At 40.6% G+C, this 22029-nt stretch overlaps 1 protein-coding gene and 1 pseudogene across 1 annotated transcript in view; one reads left to right on the top strand and one right to left on the bottom strand.

Moving 5' to 3' along the window:
- USP8 (ubiquitin specific peptidase 8) overlaps positions 1 to 21042 on the bottom strand; it is a 68723-nt gene extending 47681 nt beyond the window's left edge. The window contains exons 1-4 of the mRNA XM_045286452.1: positions 20936 to 21042; positions 7121 to 7271; positions 5648 to 5792; positions 1911 to 1996 (exon numbers count right to left, since the gene is read on the bottom strand). Of these exons, the coding sequence (XP_045142387.1) occupies positions 1911 to 1996; positions 5648 to 5792; positions 7121 to 7224 (335 nt within the window). The 5' untranslated portion in view covers positions 7225 to 7271; positions 20936 to 21042. The remainder of the gene's footprint in view (positions 1 to 1910; positions 1997 to 5647; positions 5793 to 7120; positions 7272 to 20935) is intronic.
- LOC101659952 lies at positions 7366 to 7932 on the top strand (annotated as a pseudogene).
- Positions 21043 to 22029: the final 987 nt, after the last annotated feature.

Raw genomic sequence — 22029 nt, 5'->3', positions numbered from 1 at the left:
AAAATAAAACAAAGCCCCACTGCCATCGAGCCAACTCAGCTGTCAGGGTCCCTCTAGGATAAAGTGGAACTGCTTGTGAGGGTCTCCAAGGCTGGAGTTGTGCATCTCCAAAGGAGCAGTGGCCTCGACTCTACCTGGGGCACTCTGGTTAGCAGCCCCAAGCTTAATGCACCGGACTGCCAAGGCTGACTTACACAACATTTGAGACACAAAATATGCTAATGGCTAAGAAGGATTTCCTGTTTTAAAGAGATACCCCATTTCTCCTTGATGTTTACTATAGTAATTTTCACATATTTAATCACTCTACTGCTGTTAGCTACCACAGAGTCGACCCTTGCCTGTGAGGACCTCACTCCCAACAGAACAAACGCTGCCAGTCCTATGAGTAGACTGCTGTGATCTGGAGTTTCATTAGCAGATTTGTGGAAGGAAATCACCAGACCTTTCATTCCAGACTATCTGTCTCTGTCTAGAAGCTCCATCGAAACTTGTTCAGCATCACAGCAACATATATCTCCACTGTTGAACCTAGGCCTACCCTGTAGAAGGTGAGAATTCTACAACTGACTCATCACTGCCCTCATGAGGGGGACTTCAAAAAGTTTGTGGGGGAAAAGAATTACACAATAGGGGAATTTTCCCATTCCGTTTTTTTAATTGTCTCTCTAGATTGACCTACCCTGGATTTCACATACAAAAAAACATTTAAAACAAAAAAACTACCAATAATAACAAAGTAAAACAGATAAAATCTCAATTGAAAAGATGGCAGGAAAAATTTTAACCTAACTGCATCTGTAACAATCCACTTTCTAATGTGTTCTGTGATTCATTCATCCATGCACAAATGACAGTATTAGCCCTGTGTTGGGAGACACCATTTAACATTATGGGCATGCTGTAAGAGACGGAGACTGCCCAAAAATCAAACAAGTTTTTGCACATACTTTGATGGTTTTTAGAGCATCTGTTAGTGTGGATAGAGTTGGTTAAAGGAAGTTAAATATGCTTGTTAAATTAAATAATGAAAGATTTGCAAGTTTGGACAACTTTGGCAGTTTTGGTGAATGCATGTTCTGAAACTAGCAGCAACTCAGAGAAAGAAGTATGTTATCAGAGGGCTTCTATAAAGTTTTATAGTCTTGGAAACCCTCTGGGGCAGTTCTACTCTGTGCGAAAGGTTTTCTCGAAGTCTGAATCAACAATGGTGGGTTTTTCCCTTAACATATTGCAGTCTCAAGATTAATAATTCATGAAAGGGGCAGTAAATGCATTAAAGAGATAATTTCTAAGTAGAGATTATAATTCATTTCATTACAATAATTGATGACAAATTATGAAGAAAAACACTAAATTGAAAATACTTCCTTTCCCCCGATATTTACAGAATGACTAAATACTGAAACATCTATTTTTTAATTAATCATTTTATAATCTTGGCAAGTCAGTCATGGCATGTAGCATAATTAAATTCATATATACATATATATCTAAAACTTCTGAACCAGGCAGATCAAAACTTACAGCCAGCACGTCATTCCTATAAGGCTAGTGTCCAGTAGCACAGTGCAACATGGAACACATGAAGAGTTTGCATTTTCTGAAGAATTCTATCAGAAACTTAGAAACAGAACATTAGACCAGAGTTTTAATCTAATAAACCAGCATTTACCGTTCCAATTTATCATTCTAAATACTTTAAAATGTCTAGTGAAGACTACTAATTGTAAAACACGAATGCAAGCTAGGTGAGAGAGCGAAAGGATTTGATTTTTGTGTTCCAGTTAAAATCAAGCCTGTTTCTGGAAAGGGGGATTACATGCCACTCATACATAAATGAAAAATTCCAAATGTTATGTTCCTCTTCTAAATCTACATTCTCTTATATTTTATAATAATGTCTGTACCTGAGTTTAAGGCTTTCCGAGAGTCTTTCAGCTTCTTCAACAGCTTTCCTGAGGTTGGAAGTTCCAAGAATTGAATGAAAGTACTCCTAAAATTATAGGAAAACCATCCCACAATGTTAGTACTGGCTAGTGTACACAACACAGCTCTTCCCAAAGGGAAGTAAGCAAAAGTTATTCAAGAGGGCAAGAGGTCAGAAGGGTCCGTCTCTGGCCCTTCAGACAGTCATCTACAGTGCGCTGAGGCAGCACGTTTGTTGATCGCAATGATCATGTGTCTTATCTAGCCCAAAGGTTCCCAAACTTATTTGGCCTGCTGCCCCCTTTTCAAGGAGGGGGGAAAATTGCTCAGTGCTTACCTGCTTTTGCAGTCCCCAGTTCATCCCAGCACCTCCCAGTGAGTGGTATCACCCACTTTGGCAACTACTGCTTTAAGTAGACCATGTCTGATTGAGTTTTTTTAGATTAAAAATTAAACAGGTAAGGTGTTCAAGATGGTACTCCAATAAAAGTGCACAATTTAAATTTTAGCAACAGAACCTTTCAGTGGAAACTCTAAGTACGTTGGCTACCAAGTGGCCTTCATTACTGACGCAGTTCTTTTTAAATAGAAAATTAAAATTAAAAATCACTACTTGTATGGTTCTTCTGGTTTAAAAATGTAAAAACCAAAAAATGCTTTGACTGTTTTATTCATCTTTGGACCTGCACTCACGATAAAGCCAGCTTGTAAACTCAACTGAACTCTGCTCACATGCTGAAAAAGCGGTTTGTCAAGGGCATGCCTGTTAAAACTAACAGGCGATACTCCCTCCACGCGACTGAGTGCCTTTTAGAGTCAATGGTGATAGCTCTCCCTGTTCTTAAAGCAATTTTTACAGTTAAAGCAAGTTATCACTTAAAAGCTTTTAATAGTGTGACAACTGGAAAAATGAAAAATATTCAACTATTAAGCAACTAAAAACTTTTGCCTCTCAGATTTACCAGGTAAAACTTTCTTACTCCTGACCATATAAATTCATATAAATCTCATGATTCTCTCAAGCCTACCATAAAATGGGTTCACCAATGAACATTAAGGCTCAATGATCAAGAATACCATAGAGAATTAAAAATGCAATTCTAATTTTATGTAGACTTTGTAATACTAATATTTTCAATTCCCCTTTTTAAAACAATTGTGATGATGTTCATAAGCTATAAACAAGTGAGCAATAAATGTATTAAGTTCTTTACTAGCTAAATAGTTTTCTAAGTCAACAAATTATACATATCTTAAAATATTCTCTAGTCTGAAACAAGCAAAAGATACAAATTACCAGAAAAGACCAGTGATATTACATTCAGTCCCTACCTGACTTAAAACCAAAATAAAACAAAAAACCATTCACTGCCATTGAGTCAATTCCAAGTCACAGAGACCCCACAGGACAGGGCAGAACTGCCCTGCAGCTTTCTGAAAGGGGAATTCTTCACAGGAATAGAAACCCTCGTCTTCCTCCCACAGAGTGGCTGGTGGTTTTGAACTTGCTGACTTTGAGGTTCGAAGTCCAACATGTAACCACAATGCCTTTGAGGTTTGAAGTCCAACATGTAACCACAACCACCTGACAAAGGGCAAAAATTGGAAAATATCTACCATATATACTCATGTATAAGCTGAGTTTTCAGCACATTCTTATTGCAGTTTTTGTGGTAAATTAGGGGCCTCGGCTGATATTCAGGTCAGCTTATACTCGAGTATATAAGGTGGTTAGTAGATTTAACTTCTCAAGCACCTGATGTGTCCTGGTGAAGTTCGGTTCAATGACAACAAAAATGTCCTATGGTAGAAGCAGATGAGTTACCGTAGACAGTACAGATGAAATGATCAATCCTTCTCCTGCAAACCAAGGACTGAACAACTGCAGCCCTTGCCGCAATATCCTGGGTTACTCGAGCCTTTGTAGGGATTTTCTAACCTGAGCTGTCCTGCTGCTTTCAACTAGCTACTTCCTTGGGAATGCAATAGGGACTCTGTGGAAATGGAAAAATCTCGTATCAACTAAAATGTACTCCCAACCTTCTCAAAGAAAAAAACCGGTAGCAACCAAAAACATTCCCAACCTTCTCACAGAAAAAAATTAACTACTAATTTATAAAAAGCAAGCAAAAAGTACACAAGTTCATAAAAAGCACTATCCCAACAGACAAAACGGTAAACACTAAAACTGTCAAAGTTATTCAAACATACAAATCTTTCAATACTTAAGCAAATGTATACTTTTTAATCAATTCCACAGCAGCAGATAGCATAAAAACCATCAAAGCATGTACAAAAGCTTGTTTGAATTGATGCCCATCTCAATCATGCACAAAAATTGTTGAGCGAGAGAGGCCTCTTCCAAGGCAGGTGGGCGGATGAATGCACTGCTCGACTTGGAACAACGATCGCTCACATACCGCTGCTGGTGCGAAGCAGCAGCAGAAATGCTTGATCACCAAGAAGGAAATTTCACTCAAGTGAGCAGTAAACCAGGGACCAAAAAGTTATGCTATTCCCACCACTTGGAAGAAAAAGCCCCAGTAAATCCAAAGTATGACATAACCCAATTGTACCACCAAAGAACAAGATGAAATCTTTTTTTTTTTAAATCTGAGGGGGGGGAGGGGGAGGGGGGGAGAGTGAGGGAGAGTGAGGGAGAGGAAGAGGGAAAGGAAATGAGAAAGGAAAAGGAAGGGAGGAGGGGAGGAAGGAAAAAGAGGAGGGAGAGGGCAGGGGTGAGGGAGAGAATGGGGAAGGGAAGATGAAATCTTCATATTAATTCAAGAATGGCTTCTGCAAAAGGCAAGAAATCTAGTGGTAGTATTTTGCTACTATTAACTGGTAGCAAGATAGTTAATTCCTAATTAAAGGTAGAACCCACCAGAATAACATTCTTCCCATTTCTTTAACTGAGTCTCTATGTTCTTTTTGTCTATTTCTGGTTTAATGAAAATGCAACCATTTTCTCTAGCAATTCTTAACCCTGACATCAGGTCCCTCTATTACTTACATCTCCCTCATCTATTCCTGGCCTTAGGAATGCGGAAGGCTGACTCAACCTACTAAAAGGATTGAAAGTGAAACACAAGTCATAGGGAAGTCTCAGGATTCATTTTGCAAGTTCAGACCTTTTTAATGTGGCCACCAAAGCAAAACCATACCAAACCCAGCCACGGAGTCAATTCTGACCCAGTGATCCCAGATAGGGTTTCCTAGGCTGTACATCTTTATGGACGCAGGCAGCTTCCTGGTTCTCTCTTACAGTGGCTGGTGGGTTTGAACCTCCGATCTTGTGGTTAGCAGCCCAACGCCTATCTGACAAAGCTGTCACAGAAAAACTTAAATGATGAAATCGTGAACCTTTAGAGGATACAATTCTGTCATATTTTTCTCCATCTAATGTGTGAAAAAACGGAACCCTTTCACTTGGATTTGGCAAAGATTTGTTCCCACAGGAAACAGATCATGACTTTTCCCCCTCCCCCCAGATTATGAATCTCGATGTTAATTTAAATTTACAATAATCCAAGGTAATATGTTTGTAAATAATGACACTAAATCTGAATTCTATTTTTCTACCTGTATAAGAGTTTGAACTTGATATTGCATAGTATAATCTAAACTTCATTGTCAGTGAAAACTTTGATACGAAATCACTAACTCCAGCAAACAAACAAACAAACAAACAACAAAGAAGCAGCAAAAACAGAGGTACCTGCTGGTGCTTGAAATCCTGCCTTTTTCTGATAATATTATAAACAGCCACATATTTCATATACAGTACATAGGCTTTTTCCTCATCACGATCTAATCTACTTTCTTCTGCTGCCTTGAAGATCTTCAGAGCACTCTGGACATAACTTAAAACAAGAGGGGAAATGGGATAAATATGAATCATACACAAGTGAGTTTGCATATTCTCTAGAAAGTTTAGCAGGGGACACAACAGTTGTTTTCTCCAGGTTTTCTTCACCACCACCTCCACCCCACCCCGCCCCCCTCCGACGCGCACACCTCTCCCGGGCCACTGCGTAGATCACTACAACACCTTGGGAGCCCCGTGAATTGCGCAAGCATCCTAATAGAATCCTGGTATGCTCTGGAGGAGCGCTAACAGAGCAAGAATATGATACTGATATATTTAGGTTATCCTTCCTACAGATACTTCCTTGGGGATCAAGGCGTTCCTGGAGCTAAGGCAGACACTGCTAGAAAAAGCGGGCCTGTTTTAGGATGAGATGACGTCTCTGAGAAAGCTGTAAAACCTTTTTCTCCCTCCCAACACTTGTTCTTTGAAAATCACTCAAGTGGAGTTAAGTGAATCTGCTTTTTCTGCCACCTTATCAATATTTTCAACTTAGCCCTAGAAATAAGCCAGTTGCTCTTTTATTCTTTCTCACCCCCTAAAAAATTTCCTTTTTTAAAAAGTCTACCTTGTCCTTCATGTTTAGAAATATCACTTCATTCTGGGGTTTCCTTTTCCTTTTTTTTAAGAGGAAAATTTTTGTTGCTCTTTTATTAGCGGAATGAGAAAGCAATGCAAATATGACAAGAGGATAAAGAACTGCTTGAATAAAATACAGTATCTTATGCAGTGAGACTTTAGATCATCTCTCCGCATCTGGTGATGATTTCATTTTCACACACAAGTATTTTGACTGGATACTTTTGGGGAGAGTAGAAACAGTGCATTGTAAGGGTTGCATATAAACTACATTCTGTTCTTATTTTCGGTGAAAAAGAAAGGAGAGATAACCTAGGGGCTGTCCAAGACATGCCATCAAGTCAATGCTAGGAGTTCACATCACGCTGCACTGAGACAAAGATGCTATTAATTAGCATATTCCTGGGGTTTCCTTTTCCTTGTCCCCACTACTCAATGTTTTATGAAAACATATGACGTTTGGCCGAATGATTTTTATAGACCCTTCGTAGTTTCTGCCTCTTAAGTTTATGATATACGTTCTAGAGAGAAACATCTATGTGCATTTTCAGAATATATACATTCTATCAAGACAGTTGAGCCTTTCTACTTTCTCTTAGGAACTTTCTTTATTCACATGATTCAAGTTTCACATATATTTAAAATGAACTACTCATCTACCTTGAATAATATAGAAATGAACTTAAAATATATACTACATGCATGCATGCTAACAAACAAACGAAACTACCAAAGGAGACGTACTTCTTAGTGCTCATTTTCTCCGCTTTCACTTCTGTCTTCAGATTGAGGTCTTTGAGTGAAGAACTGAGGTAGAGTTCTTTAGGAACTGAAGTCACGGCAGGCATGATGGATAATCTTGACTGTACGGTATTTCATGAAAAGCAGTTCATTCCTATAACAAAATGCACACAAATAATTCCGCAATTTTTAATCATTACAAATAAAATAATCAGGAGGGTGCGCTAGGCCGCCCACCCGGTGAGGAGATGGATGAGGAGCGGCTTCCTCTCATGGGCTCGGGCACAGACCTGACCCAGGTCCAGCAACCCCACGGAAAAGAACAGTGGCTTGTCAAACCAATTTGTGCTGCACACAGTACAGTTCCTCAACCACTTTTCTACCATTTGTGAGGAGAAACTGTCAAACCTTGCCCTTCGTATCCAACAAATTGAAACAACTCTCAATATTTTAGATGCAAAGTTATCATCTATTTCAGGACAAGATGATGTCACAGTTGAGCTATCTCCCTTAAGTGCCAAAAGTGTCACAAATGGACCACGATCGGAAGCCACTAGAGCAACCACAGCAGAACAGTGAACAAGGGTCTGGACACAGGAAAGTGAAGTAGCGGCAGAAAATATCTTCACTGTAGCCCAGGATCCAAGATAGGCCAGACATCTCAGAATGGTGCAAGTGGGTGTCCAGTGATGGCAACGAGAACCAAGACATCTGAGGGACTAGACCCACAGCTCCTTGAGCGGCCAGATGCTCCAGTGCCTGATGGTGACGGCGAAACACATGCAGAAGAAGGTTCAGCGAGAATCGTCTCTTAGTGACTAAGCTTAATTTTGATGCAGATTTTATCTACCCTGCAGGTATACGTTTTCGATTTATAGGACAGAGAACCTAAAGCTCTTGGGTTGGAAAACATCAAATGACCACATAAGCCCCCACCTAGCTTTCTTTATGTGAAAAAATAAAACATTTATAACCTGGCAGGATGTCTCCTTACCCCAAATAAAAGGCCCTCAACTGAAATATAAAGCAACCTAAGTACAATTACTAATACAGATACAAATATGGAATATTTCTGGATATAAATTAAGTCAATGTACTTTCAGTTTAGTGATCAAAAAAACCATTTTTTTGATCCCTCAGTCTGAAAAAAATAAATTTGGCTAAGTGAGTTATTCAGTTTTTGTCTATGAATTTTTAGCATGAAAAGTATTATGTATATTATCGCATAAAATTTGTTGAAGAAGTTTCTGGCAGATGATAAGACTAAATTTTATATGAAAACTTGTAAGTTATATATTGTAAATATTAAACTCATTGATAATATTAGCACATAGAACTTTTTACCACTTGTTCATATATATATGAACAAGTTTATATAAATATACTGTCAAACTGATAAAAAATAAAATAATCAAAACAACGAATTATATCATTTCCTAATAGGTGAAAGTTAAGTTATCTTGAATATCTATTTTGGGTGTTTAAGAAGATACACAGTATATCACTACAATAAGCACATAACCTTGGTTTGCTGAAGGTGAGTAGGGCTTAAAGCTGATGGGAGATCGAGGATTACAGCCTTCAGTATAGATTACAACTCAATATAAAGAAGACCAAAATCCTCATAACCGGACCAATACATAAGATCATGATAAATGGAGAAAAGGCTAAAGTTGTCATGGATTTCAACTCTCTTGGATCCACAACCAATGCAAACGGAAGCGGCAGCCAACAGATCCAATGACAATTGATAAGGCCAATCAGCCTCACAAGTCAAAAGCAAGAATATTATATTGAAGACTAAAGTGTGCCTGACCCAAGCCATGGTATTTTTCAATCACGTCCAGTGCATATGAGCAGTGGGCACTGACTAAGGAAGATGCATTTGAACTATGGTGTTGTTGAGGAATAGTGAAGTATCACAAACTGCAGAAAGAACAAACAGACTTGCTTTGGCAGAAGTACAGACGGAGTGCTCCTTAGAGGCAAGAATGGCGAGCCTTGCAGTGTTGGTGCTGCTGTACACAGAGTTAGAACCCACTAGCCACCACCTAAACACAACAACATGCGTGCTACGCGCCTGATATGTGACAGCACATGATATGCAGGAAAAGACCGTACTGCGTAAGGGAAAAATGAAGGGGAAAGATGGAATGTTTACTGTGACCTTGGAAGGTCTTATGAAAAAAGTATTCTGTCTAAGTCGGTGGGAGAAGGCTTTTGATAGAGATGAGATACAGTATGAGGAAAGAATCAAGAAATTAAAGATCTACTGGGGAATGCACCCTGAAAAATACAGTCCAGAAAAAGATAACGGAAGGACTTGAATGACATGTCAAAGCATTCCCTTTATTTTCTACAGGTAGTGGGGAGTATAGCAGGCTTCTAAAGGGAGTTGGGTATCCAAATTGATGGCAACACAAAGTGAGGCTTTGCGAGACTGGAATTCGAAATACACTAGTAGTTATCTCTTACAATGATCCGAAGGAAAGGTGATCAAGGTCAGAACTAGGGCAACGAGATGGAAAGGAAAAGGCAGACACAGAAGACCCTACAAAGGTAGAATGACAGGACTTAGCAAATGATTGCACAGACACAAGGAGAGGAAGTACAGGGATAAGCTTTTAACAAGAGTTTCTAAGCGAAAATGTCAGTAAACAAGTATTTTGTTTGGTTTAACTTACGACTTCCCAAAGTTAAAAGACCATGGAATCCTTTTCCAAAGAATGTTTATTAACATCCTACCTAAAATATTTACTAACTATGTCTTAAAAACTCAGGTGCAGGCAGCATTACTGGATGGGTGCCAGTCCCCTGCTGTGGCTAGGTGCTATCCAGTCAATGTTTAACTCCGAGTTCCCCCATTTAGAACAGCGCTGTTTGTTTGCTGTGGTTTTTAACGACTGTACTTACTTAACATTGCTTTTTCTGTTCTTGATTTCGGAGACGGGTTCAAATAAGTTAACAACCTTCTCTGATAATGGCTATAGTCTGTCAAAGGATCACAGTTACTTCTATTTCCAACAACAGAATTATTTAAGTTAGACCAGCAGTTCTCAACCTGTGAGTCGCAACCCCTTTGGGTGTCACCCAATTCATAACAGTAGCAAAATTACAGTTATGAAGTAGCAACGAAAATAATTTTATGGTCGGGGGTCACCACAACATGATGAACTGTATTAAAAGGCCGCAGCATTAGCAAGGTTGAGAACCACTGAGTTAGAATGTCAAATAATGATGCCTGATGTTAAAAATACTTTCAGTACTGTTCTAATTGCTATTTCAGACTCACAATCACATGCATTTCTGCAGAAGTGAGAGCACAAGATAAAAGGTATTTTTTGCTAACCAAGTAAAAAAGCAAAAAGGGATACATGTGCCACTTAAATCTACATGAAGCTTGAAGTGTTAAAGCTTTAGTCAGTCATTCTGCTGCATTTGCCATTAATGAAGTCTCAAAAATAGAATGGCAAGTTAACGTCAGAGTGACTAAATTCACAATTTTCTTGTTTGGGTCGCAGCAGTTAAAACAAAGAAAAGTGCAACAGCAACAAGCACATCGACACTTACATAAGAATGTTAATAAGAACTCAAATTAATTTTCAGGATTTACTTATTTAGATCTAGACCCAACTAAATATAATATATAAAACTGGTAAAACATAACTCATTAAAACTGTTATGACTCCAAAAGGATTTTTTTTAAGTACAAATATTCAAGAACAAAAATCAAAGTTCTCCTGTGAACAAAAACATTTCAAGATGCCGCTCTCAAAAGCTCCCTCTCCCTCTGATGCCCCGCTGACCTTCCGGAGAAAGAGGTGGAACGAGAGAGGAGAAGTGAAGCCGGAGGCCTGCACTCACTCCAACGGTCCTGATCATGTTTATGAGGGCTGACATCAACTGCTGACAAAGTTGGAAAGAAAGCAAAGGTGGTCTTCGTTGCTCATCTGCCCTCTTTTCTCAGCTTAGCTCTTCAGGCAGACACAGAAATCATTACATCCTCCAGCTGTCTTTAATTTCATACAATCCATTCTACTCGCATTTTGGTTAAAATGCTGTACACAAACAAATATTGATGAAACAATCTGTTTCAAAGTAACCCTATCCATCCCCATCCCTCCCCTCCTAACCCGGCCAGGTGGGCTTGATTCAGCCAATGGGGTCAACCAACACCTTCGACCACACCTCCTCAGCCATTGGTTTTAAATACCTTGGGGGAGGACAAGGGGACATTGGACACTCCCTCCCCTCTTCGGACTTTTGCTATCTCCCCGCTTTGGATTTCTGTCATTTCTCCTGGTCCTGCGCCATTGGGTATGCCTCGGTCTCTCTGGCCTCGGATCACCACGTGTGGGTGAGCGGTCCCACAAGGTTGCCTGTTTTCAGTGGTGAGCCCCAGCATGGTTTGGCATGGTTCCCCGAAATACCATGTACTCTTTTGAAACTGTAAAACCTGAAACTTCTTCCGTCCTTTATAAAAACCCACTTGGTTCACACACACACACACACATAATGATTTTTTAAAAAGCAACCCTAAAATGTTAAGATTATGATGTTGGCAAAGAATATTTAAAGTACCATGGACTGCCAGAAGAAAACAAATCTGTCTTGGAAGAAGTACGGCCAGAATGCTCCTTAGAAGGAAGGATAGTGAGACTTCATCTCTTGTACTTAGGACTTGTTATCAGGAGAGATTAGTCCCAGCAAAAGGGCATCATGCTTAGAAAAGTGGAGGGTCATCAAAAAAGATGATGATTGTCAATGAGATGGATTGGCACAGTAGCTCACCAACTGGCTCAACTGGCCCAGGCCAGGATGTGTTCCATTCTACTGTACACAGGGACGCTAGGAATCAGAACTGATTTGATGGTACCTAACAATCACAAAGTATGCGGAAGGCTTAACTTTCTCAGATATTAATCACTGCGAACTTTTGGTATTTTCTAATTTTTTTTATATCCACCATGATTAGCATGGCATCTAAATACTTGAGGATATCATTTTTAAAATTAACCTAAAGTAGTATTTCCCAATGTGGAAATACTGCTCCCCACCCTGGGGGTGAGGGGGGGGGGGAGTGCTGGAACAATCTAAGGGGGCTGCAAAAGCAGATACCTACACTTTATGCTGGATTACAGGACATAGTGGTACAAAAGTCTTTAATTGGCACAAAGTGCTGAGTTTTTGTTTTGTTTGTTTCTGAAAAGGAGGCAATAGGCCACATAAGTTTCAGAACCTCTGATTTAGAGCAAGTGGCCATCTAAGATATCACTCCGTTTGAAGGAAAGAAGAATAATGAAAATCTAAAGACGCATGGAAGCAATTAGTCCAAGACTCTAATGAGCCACATGAGCATCAGTCTCCTTGACCCTGAGACCAGAAAAACTAAATGGCGCTTGGCTACCACTACCAACTGTTTTGACAGGAATCATATCAGAGGGTCCTAGATAGAGCAGGAGAAAAATGTAGAACAAAACTTAATAAAAGCGATCAGGCTTACTGATCAAATAAAGGCTGGTAGGACTCCTGAGACTATGGTCCTTAGTCACCCTTTATATCTGAAAATGAATTCATCCCCACTGCTCAATTTTTCATCTAATCTCACTGCTACTGAGTCAATTGACTCAAAGTGACCTTATACAACAGAATATAACTGCCCCTTTGAGTTTCCTAGACTGTGAATCTTTACAGAAGCAGAAAGCATCTTTCTTTCACAGAGTGGCTGGTGGGTTCGAAAGCTGACTTTATGATGGGCAGCCTAACATGTAACCCACAATGCCACCAGGGCTCCTCTTAGCCAAATAAGAGCCGGGTAGATAAAAGGAGCAATGACACTAGGGAGGTATATATACCTAAGAATAATCAACCACTTGAGATCGAAAGGGCAGCATGTACCCAAGGACAAAGTTTAGCAGGGTTAAGAAAGGAGGGGGATGGAAAGAGAACACAGAGGAAGTTGGAGTGATGTTACACTGTGGGATTGCAATCAATGATATGAAACAAAGCATGCGGGAATTGTTGAGTGGAAAACTAATTTGTTCTGTAAACCTTCACCCAATCCACAATAAAGTTTTTTAAAATCCATTTGGCTGATCATGATAAGCATCAAAAAAGGAAAATTTCAGAGTATGCCCCCATAGAGTAAGGTTTTCTGGTATATACTCAGCTCACTGCCATCAAGTTGACTCCAACTTACAGTGATACTATAAGACTGTCCCTGTAACACTTCATAGGAGTAGAAAGCTTCATCTTTCCCCTGCAGAAACAAATGGTTTAGAACTGCTGACCTTCCAGTTAGCAGCCCAACTTGTAAGTAAACCACAATGCCACCAGGGCTCTGGATCGAAATGAAAAATGTATTTCAGCCCACAACTTTCAAAGTCATGCTCTACAGCAATGTTACCCAAAATATGATCCACAGACCAGTGCAAGTTAGGGAACAGTTACCAGTCTGTAATAAATAAGAAGCTTATGACATAATTAAATCAATTAAACTTTTATAGTAACAATAATTTCTTTTAAAAATAAGAATGATTTACATTCTGCCAAAAGTCCTTTATCTTATCAGTGGCCACTAACAAAGATCATAATAAATAGTACAGAGACTGGTTACTTTGAATAGCTCTGCCTTAGTGCTTAATATATATATATACACATACATACAGCTTCTGATCTCTAAGATCTTAGTCTAATTATCAGGACTACCAAAAAACAAACCCAGTGCCACTTAGTGAATTCCAACATGAAGTGCTCCTCCTGTATAGGGTTTCTGAGGCTGTACATTTTTATGCGAACAGACTGCTTCATCTTTCTTCCAAGGAGTGACTGGTAGGTTTGAACTGCCAACCTGCAGTTAACAGTCTGACACTGCCCCAACAGCACCACCAAAGTTCTTTAGTACCAGGACTAGTTATTAAAAATGCTCATTAAATAATAAGTTAACTGATGTTAAACAAGCAGCTATCTGGCATGGAAGCAACAGAGTCCACATGGAAAAAGCAGACCAGCCTGTGTGATCATGAGGTGTCGATGGCAGTAGGTATCAGAAGTTCAAAAACAAGCAATCAAACTGACGTGAAAGAACATAGGCAAGGTGCAGACCCAAGCCCACCTGTAAAATATGGGGCAGTCCCTCCCTGAAGGGCCATACAGAAGGGACGATAAATCTAGGGTTTATTGGAACACTGATGAAAATCACAACTATCCTCTAGTTCTTTAAAATTTCTTCCTGGGAGTGGGGGGAGAAGGGAAGAAGGGGAACCGATCATAATGATCGGCACACACACACCTTCCAAAGGGGAAGAACGGAAACCATGGGGGAATGGAGACAGTGGTCGGTGTGAGATATAAAAATAATAATAATTTATAATCTATCAAGGGGTCACGAGGAGGGGGGAGGGGAAAAAGAGGAGTTGATACCAAGGTTCAATAGAAAGTAATTGTCTAGAAAAGAATGATGGCAACATATGTATAAATATGCCTGATACAATTGATGTATGTATTGTAATAAGAATTGTAAGAGCCTTCAATAAAATGAAGAAAAACAAATCCTCCTCCCACTATTATGGCCTCAGTTTGACCTCACTAATCTTGCTAGACTTGTTTATACATGGGGACAATCAAGATCTTTCAATGCACGAAATTCAAGACAGATGAACCCATCAGAAACAGTAAGGGGAGTAATGACTCCCTGAGGATACGGGAAGGGAGGGGAAGGGGGAACTGATAGCAATGATGACTATATAACCCCACTTGAAAGGAGCAAACATCAGAATTTTAGGTGACCGGATAAACGGGATGGCGGGAGTTGGATATAGATATATATGGATCAGGGGGTGATAGGGGAGAGGAGGGAAGGAATAAAGGGAAGCTGATATCAAGGAGTTCAAGAAGAAAAGAAAATGTATTGAAATGATTATGGCAGCAATTGTACAATTATGCTTGATCTAATGGAACTACGGATTGTAATAATATCTGTAAGAGCTCCCAATAAAATGTTAAGTAATAATAAAAAGCTAACAAGTTGCCAACCTATGTTATATGTAACTTCAGTGTAGCTAGAAAAGTAGTTTCTTCTAGCCTAGAATAAATGTTCCACAAGTTTGCAGTATTAATAATGATGGGATGAGAAGGGGCCAGAAACTACCCCTAAGAGTAGGATTTAGCTAGAAAGAGAGAAAGAAGAGCATTCAGAAGAGGAAAATAATATGAATAAAGACACAAGTAGTAATGGGAAGAAAATGAAAAAATGGGAAATACTGGAGTACTATTGGGAAATAATCAATTTGACCAAAGGAATATACTGGTATGTCTTTATATCCCTAGTTCCTACCTTAGTTGTCTTCACACAGATAACATTTAATAATTGTTAAAATGTTGTTAGAACACTCCCCACTAACATCAAGTCAATTCCGACTCATCTAGGGTTCCTGAGACTATAAATCTTTATGAGAGCCACATCTTTCTGCCAAGGAGTAGCTGGTGGATTTGAACTGCCAACCTTGAGGAGAGCAGCTCAACGTTTATCCTACAGCACCATCAGAACTCTTTAAAAAAAATAAATAAAGTAAGGAAATGCAACATACAGAGGACTTCTGAAGTCATTATAATGTTTATATTTAATTCAGCAGACAATAAGACAGGAAAATCAGTATCTTAGGGAGGTCAAATGGGAACATGCAAGATGGCTTAGGAGATGAGATAAGGAGTGATTCTATAGAAATGCATCATTAAAGGTCACTGCAAAAGAGATAGGAGCCCTGGTGGTACTGTCAGGTTGTGGGTCAAACCCACCAGGCACTCTGTGTGATGAAAAGGTACAAATCTGCTCTGGTTTGGACTATCTTCTTCAGTCTCTTACACACACTCACACAGATGAAGGACATTTCTATTACAAAAATGAACTCTGTGATTAAAAAAATTAGTTTACAGCACAGTTTCTAGGTGGGTGAATCTTGTAGCTGGCTACTCCATTGGAGGGTGTCTAGAGTATTCTTATTCTTTCTCCACTAGAAGCCAGGAGCAACACAACCCTAATTATGACAACCAAAATTTCTACATGTCCAAATGTCCACAAGGGAAAATGCCCCAAATAAAAAACCACTGATTTACAAAGAAGGTAATTCAAATTTGAACATGTCAAATATATGCTGACGGAAAATCTATAGAAAGATATTATGCGGGGACGATATAAATGCAATTAAAGGCCAGGTCAAGAGACCAAATAGATATTAAAAATATATGTTAATTATTAATGTTTCTTTTGATAATCCCTGTTGCTTTGGAAGAGTATCAATGATTGACACTGAAATGATACATTAGATTGAATTTGGTTTTAAATAATCCGTTTCTTCACTTTAATGTATGTTTTAAAACATCTGTATTAGTTCTTTTCATATTACTTATTTTGTTGTTATTGAGAATTGCTGTTGTTGAATTGGTTCTGACCAACAGGGCCCCTATATACAAGAGAACAAAAGACTGCCCCGGTGTGGACTCCTCCCCCCCAACAGTTCTTATGTTTGAGCCCGTTTTTGCAGCCCCTGTGCCACTCCATCTCATTGAGGGTTGTGGTGGAAAGACATTTCTTAATATTGTTCTTCGACCCATGTCTCTGTAACGCCCACCAAATGAATGGGTGGGACTATGCAAATAGGGCATGAGTAACACGAACAAAGGAGATTGGTTTTAGTCGCTACTCCCCTGGCTATCAGGATGAGCAGTCTCAGCAGGAGGAGAGAGAAATCCCAGAACCATCAGAAGCAGAGCACATTCACGGTCTATGTGGGAAATGGCGGAGGTTGAGACCAGAGGCAACAGAGGCCAAGGCCAGGAGGCCATGCCGGAACAGAGAAGCAGCATCCAGATGATGAGACTGTGAAGCAGAGCACCAGGCTAGTTTCCTGGCCCAGAGACTGAAGCCAAGAGATCATGTGTTTGAGAAGCTGAGGACCAGAGGGACTTTGCTGTTGGCTAAGAAGTGTTGGTGTGGAATGACTGTACCCTTACTATTACTAATCCTGGCTTGTGGTACCCTGTTAACTCCCCTAAGAAGCCCCTTCACTGTGGGTATTGTGGTGAGTTCTGTGTGGTCATTGCAATGAATTATTGAATTATTGAACCCAGCATAGAAATAGAGTACCGGAGGAGGAATAGTTGGTGTCTGAATAGGTAAAGAAGGAGAGAGTGTGGAGGAATGGCTGACCTCTGCCTGGTGGCAACAGGGAAGCCGGAGGAGCTAGACAGGGCCCCCCTTTCATGCTGTTGTCACAAGACTCTTCCTCTTTTTGAGAACAGACACAGCAGAGCACACTGCAAGTCTCAATTCGGACAAAACAGTGACAGTAATGGCTTTCTTCAAGTTCTACGATCATTCTCATTCTCCTTTTCTGAGTTGTGCCCTCCCCACGAATATACACTCGCTAACCCCAAAGCTGCCTATCAAATCTCACAAGCTGCTATTGCATTTTGAGCTTATATACATAAATCTTGAAAGAGCACAATGCTCAAAGCAGACATTCTCTACCAGTGATGTCAAACTATTATTGGGTTTAACATGCCTACAGAGGTTAATTTTGGTTTAAGTTTTAAATAATTGGAAGTTCTGTATTTTCCCCCTTTTGATCAATATTCCAGGGAATCTTTCATCAAAATGTTCAGTAATCATAGACAGATGCAGTTCCTCTGCTCCATGTTGGAGGTGGTTTAGCCACACATTCTATGTCCTCTTCCTATTCCCGACAAGCCTTTCTCTATTGCTCCAAGCAAATAGATCACTCATTGTACAGTTTCTCTCAAGCTTTTAAGATCCACCAGGCAGTACTCAAAGAGAAGCACTAAATACATTATTAGGCCAATTAGTAGGATTTCACATAAAACCGTGACCTTACAGCTCCAAATCAAGGAAGGAACCAACTCCCATAAGGTATTTGTTGTACATCAGTAGTGTCAGCTGCTCTTTATTTTTTGTTATTATTGCAAATTTATCGTTCGCACAGCTTTTTCCAATTCAACTTTCTACAGGTGTACAACTTACTGACAGCACTTAAAATAATCAGTTGTGCAACCTTACCCTTAATCAATAGGATTTTTCCATCACTGTAACCTGAAACACAGTATTCCATAAGCAAGAACTCCCTCTCCCCCTGCCGATCACCCCAGGTAACAACCAAGAAACTTTGGTCTCTATACACTTGCTTGTTCCTGTCTTTAATATAAGTGAAGTCATGTAATACCTTTTAAAGCATGGAAATAGTTCACATTAGTAATTAAAGTCAGTAGAATGGATCACCGTGGAAACCATCTCTTATTTCTCTAGAGCTGACAACATACTTGGATGGCCCAGAATTGGGGGTTTGGAAGAGGAAAGAATCAATAAAAGGAGAGAAGGCATTATTAGAAGGAAAGGCAAACCAGAAGTGTAATGTTGTGAAACCCAAAGAAAGAAAAAATCCCAAGAAACTTTTACAAAGTTCTTACAGGCCTTAAAAATGAGAAAGGAGAACAAAATTAACTAGCCCAAAGGAACCTTGGTGGTACTGTGGGTTAGGTATTGGGTTGCTAACCGCAACCAACCGCAAGGTCAGTGATTCAAACCCACCAGCTGCTCTGTAGGAGAAAGATTTGTGGTCTCCAAAACTCTACTAAGGATCACTAGAGTTGGAATAGCAGTGGTGGTGGTAATAGCTCTGAAGAGTAAATGTATAAACTGGCTTCAACTTAGTACACATTTGGAATATCTACTATACACAAGGAATTCTCTGGTGGTACAAACTGTTAACGTATCAGTTGCTTACTGAATGGTTGGTGTTTCAAGTCCACAGAGAAGCACCTCGGAAGAAAGGCCTGGCGATCTACTTCTGAAAAACTAATCATTTGGAGCACAGTTCTACTCTGACACACATGTAGCCACCATGAGTCAGAATCAACTAGATGGCAACTGGCTACTATACGCAAGGTGCTGTGTTTAGGAGCTTTAAGAATAAACCTAATATAGTTTCTACCCCTTAAGATGAAAAGTACGCAGGATAATATGAAACAAAGCACAGTAAACTTAGAGAGTTACATAGGCACTGGCCAACTAGTCAAAAATCTGGTTTATTAAACACCTTCCCTAAAGGGGACTAATGTTTTGCAGACTAGATAATAGATGTCTACTACATTTAGAACCTTATTCCATTTATTGTCTCTTCTTCATTATCTGCAAAATAGCTAAATAGACAGACCATGCTTATATTGAGAACAAAAGAACTCACAGCCATCCAGTTAACACCGACTCCTAGGGAGCCCACAGCAGTGCAAACTGCCCCATAGGACTTCCTCTTTGCAGAAGCACACTGCCACATCTTTCTCTGCGGTGTGGCTGATGGGTCTTCTTATTAGTAGGCAAACCATTACCACTGCACCTCCTAGGGCTCCTCAAATCCCCATACTATGTTCCAAAAAAAATCCCCCAAACATGGCTCTTAATCCATGCTGTATACTAGAATCACCTGGAGAATTTAATGGCATTTTATGAAAAGAAAATCTGATCTTGATTTTCCCCTCAACTTTCATACAAAAGTCATTGTATGTTCACATTTACAAATGACCAAGAAAACAGTTTTTGTATGTAAAAAACAGCACTAACACACCTCTACAGTAGCTGTAGTTTTTCTCATGCATCATCTTTTCAAATAATACAATACATACCTAATATGTAATGGCAATGATAACGGCTTTTAAAAAAATAATTTACAGGATCATTACTAGCTCGTCTTAAAGATGCATCTAATGTGTCATAAGGAATATACATTTCAAGGCAGCTGCACCAACATGGCAGACAGCACAACCAACATTGCCTTTCTGATAAATCGGCCTAATACTGTAAAGACATGAGAAACCACCCAAGTCCATCAAGAATGGCATTGAATTTTAAACACTGAATTTTAAACAGAATCTGTTGAAATGAAAAATGTGCTTACACGGCTAAGCCGCGTAGCAAGCCTAGACCAAGAACACTTCCTTAACAAATATCACATTTTTAATGACTGCAGCAGGATACACAAAATTAAAGATGCTTGCAGATTCCCAGAGAGCAGCAGCTCCCTTAACAAATACTAATTTTTTCAGGCTCTGCACCGCCTCTGAGTCAGGTAAATGTTTTGCTAGTGATTGACTTGCTTCAAGGTCACAGAATGAATTGGAGGTGTAAGACATAAACCCAGGAGTGTGGTCTGCGGCTTTATGCATATAAATGCCTATAATTGCAATTCACGGTTCGGTTCATTTCCAAGGTGAAGTGGAGGTGAAATTAAGTTGGCCAACCGTTCTAGGGGAGAAGGCGTAGCTAAGTGGGGGGGGGGGGAATAGATTGTATTTTAGGAAGTCGTAGTCGTAACTCATGAGCGTATAGGGTCTTTAAACTGATTCTTACATTTGGCTACAGGCAGTGTGACTGGGACAGAAGAGGGTTTGGGAAATACTTTGAGAGGTTATAGTGAGGCCTAGGGCTGCAGACAGATAGTGGAGCGAGAGCGAAAAAATCGCAAAACAGAAGCAAGAAGGAGGTCAAAGGACAGTCTGGGTGTGGAGGAGGAATGGCCAAGGCCACCTTCTGAGAGAGGAATAGCTGAGTGCACGCGAAATTTGCTGGGCCTTCCTAAGTGGACAGCGAGAAAACCCAAGGTTGGCCCTTTCCTCCGAAAGCTGGTTCCATGTTTCGGGGCTGTCCCACCCATCTCCGCGGACAGGGTTTCTCTCCCGAGTGACCAGCAGCTGGTGGAAGGAAAGAGGACACTACAGCCAGCTTCCCTAGGAACCCAGCGCCTGACTCACCGTGGTGCCGGGTGCGCCTCCCCTAGGCCGGCCTCCCAGCCAAAGGCCCATGTCCCCCAGCCCGAGGGAGAAATCAGTCTTCGCTGTCCCGACGGAAGGCAGCTCAGTTCATCCCCTTTCCCGATTTGCACTGCGTCGCGACGCGTCGCGTCTCAAGACGTCACCGGAGGGTGGGGCTTGCAGCGTCTGCGTGGGCGCGTGACTCCGCGCTCATCTCCCCGCCCGAGCACCGGAAGGGGAAGGCGTTTGGAATGAGTGGCGGGGTGGGGGGGCCTGGCCACGCCCATCTGGGTGGAGCTTGGCAGCTCGTCCCTCCGCCCACGTCCTATGCTCCGCCCACTTCCTATGCCTCGCACCACTCCGCTTCTGCACGGATTCCGCCTCCTGGGAAATTTAAGGCCAAAAGAAATCAGGGATTTAAATCCCTCCACTTTTAGCTAAAAGTTCAGTCTACTCTTCGAGTCTCTTGTTGCAGATGATCGGACATACTTATTAAACATAACTAAGGGAAATAAAATTACAACCCCATCTAGCTTTTGAGGGCGGATCGTGGGAATGAACTTGACCCCCGCCACTCCCTGCTGAGCTCCTCCATGAATTTAGGACACAGAGTGAAGTTCAGGGCGCAGTCTGAGAGTCAGAGCTAGAAGAAGAATCAAGTCGTCTGAAGGCAATCAGAGCGAGAGAATGGGGGCCAGAATGTGAACTAAAAGAGGTGGGGACGCCGGAGTGAACTTGCCGTTGGTAAAAAGTCCCCGAGGGTGGATAGAAGAAAAATCTTAATAAATAAGCTTCTTTAACACTCCAATTGTTCGTGTTGCTCGGATTTAACTCTCTCCGGGTCTCCAGATCAGTGGTGTTTCCCCGCCCACTTCCCTGAAACTTCAGTCAAGATGGCAAAGGCACAAGTTCCTTGCGTGAGTTTTTAATGTGAAAATTAATGAGGAGTTCCATGTGAGGGTCAACCAGTGCGGAAGGGAAATTGGATAAGATGATCCCCAAACGGAATTCAGGTGGTCAAACCAGGAAAAGCAAGAACGTTCCCATGGAATTCACCAAGATCTTGGGGTGGGTTTTGGACTTTTCCGTGTGTT

The sequence above is a fragment of the Echinops telfairi genome, unplaced genomic scaffold, assembly GCF_000313985.2.
Source record: "Echinops telfairi isolate 266 unplaced genomic scaffold, ASM31398v2 ScPeMD7_8;HRSCAF=38, whole genome shotgun sequence".
NCBI lineage: Eukaryota > Metazoa > Chordata > Mammalia > Afrosoricida > Tenrecidae > Echinops > Echinops telfairi.
Note: the sequence above shows the minus strand (reverse complement) of the source record. Positions and strands in the feature narration are given on the sequence as shown.